At 40.6% G+C, this 12,183-nt stretch overlaps 1 protein-coding gene across 3 annotated transcripts in view; it reads right to left on the minus strand.

The window, feature by feature from the left end:
• LRP6 (LDL receptor related protein 6) overlaps positions 1–12,183 on the minus strand; it is a 121,623-nt gene that overhangs the window by 28,707 nt on the left and 80,733 nt on the right. For all 3 annotated transcript variants that reach the window (XM_027702484.1, XM_027702482.1, XM_027702481.1), the window contains 2 exons: positions 4,361–4,577; positions 2,748–3,037 (listed from right to left, as the gene is read on the minus strand). In XM_027702484.1, the coding sequence (XP_027558285.1) occupies positions 2,748–3,037; positions 4,361–4,577 (507 nt within the window). The remainder of the gene's footprint in view (positions 1–2,747; positions 3,038–4,360; positions 4,578–12,183) is intronic.

Here is a 12,183-nt window from a genome sequence, read left to right on the forward strand (position 1 = left end):
GTATGACCTGTGTGCAGTATCTGTAAGTTAATAAATAGGCAAGACCCATTTTCACTTCCTGAGCCAAGACAAGGCTTCCCCCCGTTAGATGTATTCAGCAAAACAACTTTGACTGCTGAAACCTCCTGCCATATGACATTCTCCTCAGCTTTCTACAAAAAAAATGTTTGCAAACTTATTTTTTATGTGAAAATGTATATAGTAGATTTAAGTGACATTGTGTGTTGATCCTGACTGGATGTCAAGTACTCAAGAGAAAATATAATGAAAGGCTCGGGGGGTCGAGATAAGGACAGGGAGAGATCACTCACCAGTTACAGTCATGGGAAAAACAGACTCAACTTAGAAAAAATGAATGTATTACTAATCAGATCAGAGTAGAATAATGAGAAATAAACCCAAATCTTAAAACACCTTCCCCCACCCTTCCCTTCTCACTCCCAATTTCTCTACCTCTTTGCCCACAGGAGGATGGGGAATGGGTGTTTGTAAGACCCCAAGGTTTGAGCTACGAGCTCAGCGAGTTTTAGTTTAAAAATATACAAGGCTCCATCAGTATCTGCTCTCTGGATTATTAGAGGAGCCTTCAGTTCTTTTAGCACCTTAAGAGAGAGCGCAAAAGAGAACAAGCTTCACACATTTTCTCAAGGGGTACTTTTACTGGTAAACTTTAGAAAAAATAAGAGATCTTGGCAAAAGTTTAAAGGGTGGCATACAACCAAAATAAAGCATCCAACAAAGCACTGAATTAGCACATGCTAACACATACAACTTAGAAAAATCCAACCCATTCAGTATCCAGCTATCCAAAATAATAAGAAAGGAGATTAGAAGAAAGATTAAAGAAAGAGAGAGAAAATTATATAGCTACCACCAGAGTCCTGTGAGACTCCAGCTTTCACGTGGCCAGGTGGTAGGGCTTGAGCAAAGATGGAGACCACATGTTGCTGTTTTTATCTGCTCTGGCCCTCTGTAGCCTCCCAGGCAGGACTTCTGGCCCACTGGCCACTCTGGGGACGGGTGAGGGGTGGTGCTCCCACTTGTGCCAGCCAATCTAAGGCAGGGTTAGGGGTTCCAGGGTGTGGTGCAGGCCGTGCTCCTGGGCTGCCTTTGACTGACAGCTGTTTTGGGGTTGCCTGGTGAGACTCACAGGGACTGGGAAATGGGCATTACCTCACCTCTGTGAAATTCAACCTATGCCTTGTCCCCCCCTTCCCTCCTCGAGTTGGTCCAACCCAATAATTAATACAATGATCCACTGTCTCACAGGGTTGTGTTCAGTTCATCACACGTTGTCTCTGCTGCTCCTTCCTCCTCATGGGGAGGACTCCCCCTGCTCTGGTGTGGGGGACCCTCCCACAGGGTACAGTCCCCCATGAACCTCTCCAGTAGGAGTCCTTCCCTCAGATGGCAGTTCTTCACAAACTGCTCCAGCATGGGTGCCTTCCAAAGGTCTTTCAAGAACAGGCTACTCCAACCTGGGTCCCCCAGCCCAGGGTCACAAGTCCTGCCAGGAAAACTGCTCCACTCTGGGCTCCTCTCTCAAAGGACTGCAGGTCCCTGCCAGGAGTCTGCTCCAGCATGGGTTTCCCACGGGGTCACAGCCTCCTTCAGGCATCCATCTGTTCTGGCACTGGGTCCTCCACGTGCTGCAGGTGGATCTCTGCATCCTCGTGGACCTCCATGGGCTGCAGGGGCACAGCTGCCTCACTGCACCATGGGCTGCAGGGGGAACCTCTGCTCTGGTGCCTGAAGCACCTCCTCACTCTCTTTCCTCACTTACCTTGGTGTCTGCACAGCTGTTTCTCTTTCATATTCTCACTCCTCTCTCCAGCTGCAGTTGTGGTTGTGTAGCAACTTTTTTCCCTTAAATACTTTACCCCAGAGGCTCTGCCACCGTTGCTGACAGGGTTCAGCCTTGGCTAGGGGCAGGTGTGTCCTGGAGCTGGCTGGCACTGGCTCTGTTGGACATGGGGAAACTTCTGGCAGCTTTTCACAGAAGCCAACCCTGTAGCCCCCTCACTACCAAAACCTTACCGTGCAAACCCGACACAAACAAATTCTAGGAGAGAATGCAGGGTAACAAAAATGTATGCCATTCTTAGAAAATGCTCTTTTACATATCCCTTGTGTTGCAGGATTCAAATTGTGTGAACAATTCCTATTGCATTTCTGTAGGCCTTGCTTGACATGACTTTAGAAGTTGTAAGCTGTAATGTTTATACTTACAGACTGTGTGAAAATATGTAATGTTTATACTTGTTAGCTGTGTGTCTAATTATAAGGTTTGAGAACATAGTATGTTTATAGCAAGAAAGCCTTGAGAAAGTACAGATAAAGGTACACCTGCAGATTTCAGAAAGCCCCTAATTATGAAGGCCTCTACATGCCAAGTATGATTCCAGGCCACGTGGACAGAACATCAGGTCCAATGAACTGGAGACATGAGACGCGTGTACAGACTGAGCTATCCAATCACCTTGTTGTAAGCATGTGCCCAAAACAATCTAAACTGTATAAAAGTTGACTTAATTAAATAATAAATTGAACATATGGCCAACCATAATGGTCTGTGAGTTTATGCCCCTCCATCGATAATGCAGTGTAACAAAAATGTATGCCATTCTTAGTTAGAAAATGCTCTTTTACACATCCCTTGAATTTTGTGAACTGCATTTGTCAATCCACTCTAAAGTATCCCAAGAAGTTTGTAATAGCTGAATAGCCAATACGGAATAAATCTCTACCTTCAGTGAAATGTCAGTCCAGTAAATGCGATTGTCTGTCACATCAAAATCCAGGGCGGAAGCCTCCTTGACTCCGGTGAGCGGGATAGCAACGTTGTTGTTGTTGGTTTCCAGAGAGATCCGTCTGATATCTGCTCTCCGGGAAAACAGCAGGAAAGCCTCTGGGACGATGCAGGTCCTCATGTCGTTGATGAGCTCCAGGCCGATGGGGCAGGCGCAGCGGAGGCCTTGTGGTCTGTACAGACACAGGTGGCTGCAGCCGCCGTTGTCCTCTGCACAGGGGTTGGTACCTAAGCAGGCAGCAAAAGCAAAAGCAACCATTGCAAACCCACCTCAGGTGAAAGGTGAAGCTACTCCTCACACGCATCAACAACACTGTGAGTCTTTAAGTAAACGTACAGTTTTTCCTCCTTGTATTCTCTGAATAAATTAATTTTTGTTCATTTCCTGTAATCCTTTAGGTAGATGTTACTCTACTTGGCTAGAAAGCCAGGGCTTGTTTTCCTTATCCCATGAAACAAACCCAGCATTATGGAAAAGGATCTGGACTTCTACAGCTACTGAGAATTCCAGTTCACAGCACAAGCACTGAAGCATGGTAAGTAAGCAAGCAAGTGTATGTTCTGCTGCTTTTTACAGTACCCTGGTCCAGTTACATTCCTACAACCCAGGTGCATTCCTAGAGGTGAAAAATTTCCAGATCTATTTTCACATATCCATTCAATGGTCTCTTCTCTCTAGGATGCAAGTGAAGCAGCTCTTTGCAATACTCACTTGTGTACCTGCACACGCTGCAAACTGACCTACTAAGAGATGCTTGGCACTCGCGAGTTCAATTAGCCAAAGAGCTGGAAAGAGGGGTGCAATTAAAGCACATACACCTTGGGGCATCTTGATAATGTGGCAGCAGCCATGTAAAGATATAGCTCAACTACATTTGACTACTTTCCTGCAGTACAATCCACACATGGCAGCAAGAAGCTGCAAGTCTTATCCACATAGCAGAATATTCAGGTAAGGTGATGAGTTCTGTGATGCTACAGTTACACTGCTACCAGTGTTTGGATAGCCTATGACAGCCAGTTTAAAGCTAGATCCTCCTTTTTTTACACCACGTACACTACAGGACAGGAAGTACTTCTAATTATTTTTAAAGGTGATTTTCTAGTATTAATGTGAAAAGTACTTAACAGACTCAAACTGGCTCAGCCTTAGCTTTTGCACACTGGGAGCACATGCTCAGATGGCAAGCTGAAAAGCTGCTGCAGCTGCAGGTTCATAAATAGCTAGCTGGTACGAAAAGAAGATTCATTTTCCATGATCCTTCTTTTCTTCTTCTGGATCCAGGGCTGTTCAGACTTACAAGCTGTTCCGATTCCCTAAGAAGCAGAAAATTACCTGTTTTGGGGTGTGCCTGGTTGTTTTCCAGCCTGATATTCTTCCAAGTTAGAGGACTGAAGCACCTCACACAAGACCCAACCCATCCCATCAAACCACTGCCGGCAGTTATCGTGCAATAGAACTGTGTTCTGTCCATTCCTAAAAATCTGCAGAATAGCACTGCTGAAATTTTCTATTCCATTTTCACTTGCCTCATTAGAATTCTTACTCACCAATTATTTGGTGAACATTTGTAGCTTTTAGGCCCATTAGATCAGGCAGTTGATCTATGATGATCTCTCTCTCTGCTGTGCGCTTGTGCACGCGTTCGATGCTGCGCCTTTGCCAGTCTGTCCAATAAATGTAGTCTCCCAACAACGTGAATCCAAATATATGAGGCAGCTTGTCCTCCACCAGAACTCTTCTGCCAGTTCCATCAGTATTCATGACCTATGAATATATACAAACACAAATTTATTAGGTATATAGAATAAATCTGCCACTATTTGTCAGATCAATAAACAAGCTGCTCCACACTTAGATTTCAAATGAAGAAATAATTTCCTATTCATTATAATGCTATCAATGTTATACAGCACCCTAATAAAAAAAAAAGACTATATTAACCGGGCACTTACTCTAAAAGCCATGGAGGATCCCTTATTTATAAGGTTAGTCTCATAAGCAGATCATAATATGAAATTATGACACAACACTCCTTACATTTGCTTTAGGAACTATTATTATGTAGTAGTATTTACATTTGTTACACTCTTTTTCATTTCTGACATGAGTTTTGGTTTAGTTTTAAATGCGAGACACTGTGTTTTACAGGAATGAAGATAAGCCTACAATGGTCAAGGAATTCTGGCTCAGCTTCTTGTATTCCACAGTCCCTCCCAAATGAGCTTTACCCGGGTTATGGAGAGCAATAAGAGGAGGCCCCACATAAATACTGGGAGTCAAACAGTGAAGACAATCTACAGAGTATATTGATATTCCCAAGACTGAATAAGAAACCAGTCTTACATTCTTCTAAATTAAGTACATTAATTTTTTTACTACAAGGAACAGTAATAGTCTGTAAATAATTGCATGCCTTTGATCAAGACACTTGAATTTACTGTGTCATTTTTCTCTACTGCTAAAAAGGAGTAATACCTAACTTCCTCAAAGAGGCACTGAAAGGATTAATTAAACATATGTATGCATCTTCAAGTGATCAAGTACCTTATGAATGCCAAGTATTATTACAAAAAGTACCATACTGACATGAATGAAGAGTCCAGTGTTTTAAGAGAAGCTTAAAAATTATTCAGCATGGCAATTTTTCAGAAAAAATCCTCTGAAATATTCCTGCTTGTTTCAAATTTATAGCATAAGTTTGCAGCATGTATACCACCCTTCTAAAAACAGAAAAAAAAAACAACAACCAACCTTAATAGAAAAACTTCCCCAAACAATGTGATTCACAAAATTCAAGATAGCATACTAATCCCTGAAACATTTAAACATCCTTCCCACTGCCCAAGGATGTTCTAAGTAAAGGACTAGAAAAAGAATGAGTTACTAAATCACTGTTTTCAAATCTCTCTCACTTGCCTTGTTGAATTGAGACAGCCACAAACAAGTCTGTATGACTTCCCCTTCTTCCCAGGGCTTAAACCCAAAGACTTGTGTAAAGACAACCTTCAGGATCAATTGATTTAGAAAGTCAGACTAGATGGATGATAAGTTTTCATCCAGAATAATTTCCTAGCTCACAAGAAGTGTAAAGGTTGGTTTGGAGCAACTTGTACCTTTTGCCTACCCAAGCACATATGAGAAGAGAGGAAATGAATAGAGAAGCAGAACTGAAACACACCTTTTCCAGCATACAGTATAAGTTACACATTAATAAAATATTTATAAAATCTCTAAAAAAGTGGAAGAAATGCTATAATCTTCACAATAATTTAATTTCTCCTTAGAACTATTCCTTGTCAAACTTCCAGACGTTCCAGCACTTACTCTCAGTATATTGGAATGGGAATTGAATTTTTATGTGCACATTTCCTACAGAAAAATCAAAGGGGCTCTGTATACTTGCTGGTTTGTAGGAATAAGCTCCGTATCTACTTCTTAAGAAAAGTTCATAATTACTTTATGGTATTGGCTTACCAAAAAATCTTCAGTCTAGCAGCGTATGCTTCTACAAATGCACATGTATCTCAAAAATAGACAACTTGTCTGTGATGACTTGTTTCCCCCTCCCCTTTAGACTACACAGATAAGCCATTTGTTTGCAACTAATTAATACATGGCAATTAGTGCTTGCTAAGCAGACTAAAAAGATACACAGAATGGAAGGATGTTGTAAAGTGAATCAACTAAAACCACACAGCAATAAGCAATAAAACATCACCATCACAAAGCAGTATCTTTAGAAATTACATTTTTTGCCTTGTACTTATAAAAGAAAGAAAATCCTCTAATTAATGGAGTGTTTAACTACTGGCAAAGAGAAGGTGTGGGGTGTGAGATGAACTTTCTTTGGCAAACATTAAAACAAGAGCAGTTCAAGTGAGCTTTCCCCTATATTGAAGAAAGTCAGGAAAAGAGAAAAGAGGACTTAAGGATTAAGTATCTGCTTTTAATTAATTTTTGGGTTGACTCATACAGGCTATTTTGAAAGCCACCTTTATGTCACCTACACAAAACATGCACCTATCTGAAAGTACCTACACATACCTGCCTCACTGCAATTTTACCTGAGCACATCTGTGCAATCTTAATATAAACATCTGCCCATTAGCAGCCAGGTACCACCATATATATATATACATAAAAATATACTCATATGTATACATATTTTTAATTTTTTTTCCATGGCACCATATTGTCTGCACTTACTTTGGCTGCATTTTAGGTGATTTGAATAGAATTTCAGCCATAGGCTACAGAATCAAGCAGTCTGGTGGAAGGCAGAAGGAAAGTGGCAAGGGATGTTGGGATGATACACATAACAAGAACAAAGAAAAAAGAAACAATCACTAATTAACCAATTTCAAAGAATTTCTGCATCATCTTTTCCCATACTGAAATTCAGACAATAATCAAGTCTCAGCCAATACTCCTTCATGCATTCCTTCCCCACCTCCAGTTCCACGTGGATCAGTTCATCACAGTGAAACCCAGCCAGAATCCCACATACAAGAAACCTCTCTTCAGGTGCTATGAGGCAGTGACTCCAGAGGTTTATGCTGCTTTTAACCACAATGTGGTGTGAGCTTCACATTCTGAGGCCATTCTGATACTACAACCCACACTGAGAATATAGGCTACTAGAGGAAACAGATGTGGTGCAACCATAAACACCACCTTTACTGAAAGAGCAAATAGCTCCATGAAAGAAAAGATAAAACAAAGCCCAAAAATTAAATGGCCTCAGAAAAAATACCAGTTATCCTGCTTGTAGAATAAGGGCTTTGTTTATCCTAGAATGATAATGAATGCAAACCTACGGCCTCAAGAAAATATAGCTTATTCAAAGTAAATTAATCACTGCTGAAAATGTAGTCACATTTTTCAGATGCTGTACTTAATGATCAGCAGGAACAATAAAATAACAACTTTGAAGCAGCACTTGTAATTTAAAGTTACAGACTGGCATGCAGAGAGACATATTCTAAAGGTCTTTATTGATGTCAATTCACTCCTGAATATCAGTAATCACTGTGATAAGAGAGCTAATGCAGTAAATTCACCTTTCTGATAGTCTGGGATTATCAAAATGGTAGTTTAAACTTGTCATTTGACTGTTCTAAGTCTAGAGTTTCACCACTAATCTATCTCATTCACTAAAATCATGTTCAGCTCTGGTTAGAGTTTGTGCTAGAACCCTGGCAAAACTGTGCAGACGAGCATCCACTCAGGTCCAGTGGACCAAGGCCAATGGCAGCAGAGACTAAGCAAATGTACACTAGTTTATGTGCACAGCACTGAGGAGATTCTAATCATATAAAGTGTCTGTCCCTACTGGGCTACTTAGATCAAACATGAGAGCCCCATTCTACAAGGTGTCAGGCAGCCTTCAGTACGGACGACTGTGGTCAAGGTGACAGAGTGCAAACCATTCACATTAACCTTTCGTATAAACTTTTCAAATGAACTCATAAGCAGAGTTTCATTTTCAATACAGAGCCACAGAATCATAGACCAACCCAGGCTGGAAGGTACCTCTAAAGATCACGTGCTCCAATTTTTTGTGGGAAAGGAGCCTAGATGAGATTATCCTGTCCAGTCACAACCTGACAACTTCCAGTGATCAGGACTCAATCACATCCCTCAGTAAAATATTTCTGTCTTATATTAAGATGAAACTTCCCTCAGTGCAACTTGTACCAGTTGCCCCTGTCCTCTCCATGTGGCTCCATGTGTTGGGAGAGCCTCCATCCTCCTTGAGTACTGGAAAAATGTCCAGAGCCTGCTCTTCTCTGGGAAGAAAAGGCCAAACCCCTTCTGTCTTTACTCACGGGACATGTTCTCCTATGATCATCATTGTGGCCTTCCTTTAGGCCCTCTCCAGTCTCTCTGCATCTTTTAGAAACTGTGGGGACCAGAGCTGGATACAGTTCTCTAGGTATGGCCTGACAAGCATTGAGTAAAGTGGGATGATCATGTCCCCACCTCTGCCAGCAATCCCTGCGGACACAGCTCAGGATCTGATTTGCCTTCATTGCTGCAGCAGCACACTGGATTTATGTTCACTCCACCAGGACCTGCAGGTCCCTTTCAGCAAGGTTCCTTCCCAGCCACACAGTTCCTAGCCTGTTCTGGGCTCTTAGTTTATGTCATACCACATGCAGGACCTTGCACTTGTCTTTTTTTTTGCCCTTGGGAAACCTGTGTTGGCTTCCTGCTTCATTTGGCTTGCAAGTCTCCAGGAGAACTCTTTCCAGGGACTGGAGTAAGACTAATGGGCCTGTAGTTTCCCAGGTCCTCTTTTGGATGTAGTTATAAATAATAAGGGAGCAGGTTAAGTATCAAGTTCTTTCTCAGAATGATGGGAGCAAAGGAAGTCAATATGCAATGAAAATTTATAAACACCACCTGGTAACACTATCTTCAAAAAATGAAAGATTACTGGAAGTCCCCAGCTACACTACAAGATGTTGCCAGAACTTCATTTATTTCACAGACACACACATCAGTAAAAAAAAACAAACCCAAAATCCAAAACAAGCAACTTCTTCCAGTAAAATCCACAAACTCATCTAATTTCAGATACAAACATCTGAAATAAATTAATAGTAACTTGAACCTCAGCCCTGATTTTTAAAATCAACAGCCAATTTTTGGACACATAACAGATACCTTAGCTGCTATTGGTTCCTGAACTTCAGCATCTTTACTAGCACCAGCTTAGTGATCCTCAGAGAGGTCAGAAGACCTCACTTAATGCACAGGGCCTCAACTGCCCTACTCAAATACTGCTGCCATCACTGCACCAGCCCTACGAAATTTCTATCAGCCTTCAGAGTTGGCAATCATCTCCTCACACTGACCCACAGGAATGATGCAACTGCAGCATTTATGTTTCTTCTGAAAGGATAAGGAATTAGCCTTCTGACCCTGTGGCAATGCTTTGCATGCCATGTGTTCCCCAAGTGCACACTAGCTTGTTGTTTCCTTGGTATATGTTGAAATATGCTCTTGGATAAACAGTTACAGTTTAGTTTACAGCATGCACAAAACTCCAGACATTTGGCCAAGACTTCTGTGAAGGAAATGTCACAGAAAAAAAGGTAAATGCTTCCTGAGCAGATCTTAAATTATTAAGTCGTTCTAATGACAAGTTGGGTTTCTTCACATAGTTTAAGAACAGCAAGAAATCATAATTATCCCCTTCACAATTTTTACATGGGTCATGCTAGTGCACCATAGGAATAGATACAAATAAAAACAGAGGTAAGAAGGTGAATTTCTCACAAGCTTGATCATTAAACACTGCTCTGCTTAAGACGACTGCAGAGAAGCATTACTGTAGAACAGCTGTGAAATACTGAATTCAATACAAATAGCCTGATATTCCAATATACAATGGGAAAAGATACTGAGCAAGGCTTGCATTATACCTGAAATAATTTAGGAATACTCACAGTTTAGGCTTAGTTCCTTCAGCCCTGATTATCCAATGGTAAATACTTACACATGCTGTTTGATGCAACAAATAATGACTCAGTTCATGGCACTGCTAATCAGGGATATGACTGTTCATTGTCTATCTAAATATACACAGATCTTACTTTACCAGAAAAGTGAGAACCAACATTACACTCATTAAACTTATTTGGTTAAGGAAAAAAAAGAAAACTGGGGCAGCATCTCTCTTAGAAATAACTCTAAAAGACAGCCAGAATGCCTTCTAATCATTATATTAGCATTTATTCAAATGGGTTTGAGAATGATACATTTTCAACTTGCTTCTTTAAGCAACATAAACAAAACAGACTGGAATGATTTTACTGTTCTGAATGCAGCAATATCATATGATTAACATGTCTAAATTTCCAGTTTTATTAGTCTTCCACTCTAAAAAGAGTCTTGAATCAACTATACTCTCTTTGAGTGAGCAATTGAAACTTCCAACTCAGTTTGAGGAAATTATTCTGTCACTGTCATTAACTTAGCATTAGCAGCATTTTCCCACAATTCTAAAATGTTATGGAATGTTTAGATATTAAATGGGAAGTCACCTCTTCATTGCAGTGAAATCCTGAGGAATCAGCAGAAGGAAACCCCTGGAACCCTTTATATTTGCTTCAAAAACCAAACGCCTCCAGCCAACTCTACAATTTCCTATAACAGCCATTAACAATTTCTAAATTAACAGTTCCCCAGCACCCTCAATTTCCTTTTGAGCTCTAACAGTTTTTCCAAAGAATTCAAAATATATTTTTTCTGAGCATGGATAATATTCCTAACTGGACTGCAGTGAAGATAAATATGTAAGAACAGAATAGAGATTAAATTCATAAATACCCTATCATGCTACAGACACTGTTAAACGCTCATTTCTTTAACAGCAGGACAACTTTCCCAGCCCACTGATGGATCAATGTCAACAGAAATGTTTTCTCAGTGATGGAATTTAATTTTAGAAACAACTGGTTCAGTTATTAATGAAATTACTTAAGTCAGGTAAAGGGACAAGTAGGCAGGAAAAGGATTTTAGAACCATTGTGGCAATCACATATGACATCTCCTAGGCAATCTCATGCTTTACAAAAAACCCTTGCACTTGTAAAGAACAGGCTAAGGAAAAAAAATGAGCCAAATGAATGAACAAGATAAGAAGAGAGATTTTCAGGGGGGAAAAAGAAGCTACTCTGAGAAGATTCAGTGGTAAAACAAGTGAATAAAAACGCTTTGCTATGTAGGGGTAACAAAGGAAATTAGTAACTGCATTTTGCAACTTACTATTTAGCAAACTAAGACCTATGAGCAACCACACAAAACACTTTGCAGAAAGCAAGTAAGACTAGCCAAGACCAACCTGAATCCTCACAGTGGGTTTGGGGGACAGTTTTACAACACTGAGTTTGCTAAAACAATTCCTAATGCTCTTGCAGATGGGTGAAAGCCTCTGTTCTCTTCTTCTTTCCCAAGGTACTTTTTTTCAGTACCTTGCCCCAGCAACTTATTTTTAAGTTGTTTTCTACCTACCCTGATGTTTTCCAGACTCCTTCATAAGCAATCACAAATGATTTTTTTGTAGAAGGAAAAAATGTGCAAAGTTTTCCGGCGTTTTAGGAAGTCCAGGTGGTTCAGGGAACAGTCCAACGAGAGACTCAGCCAGTGCAAAGCGGCAAAAATGTTATGAAATACTTTTCATCTTTGGTGGCAGTAAGTGTTTAAGTTAATTCAACTGCTCCCATTCACTAAATCACTTCAATGCTGACAGTCTCTGCATGTCCAAGAGCTTGGTTTTCCACCTGTTTTCACAGACCCTTTGCCATGTTACAAGATCATGCATAGTACCAGAAAAAGATGTCCAGGTTAGGACTAGAAAATC

Source organism: Neopelma chrysocephalum, unplaced genomic scaffold, assembly GCF_003984885.1.
Source record: "Neopelma chrysocephalum unplaced genomic scaffold, ASM398488v2 Primary Assembly neopelma1_188, whole genome shotgun sequence".
Taxonomy (NCBI): Eukaryota; Metazoa; Chordata; class Aves; order Passeriformes; family Pipridae; genus Neopelma; species Neopelma chrysocephalum.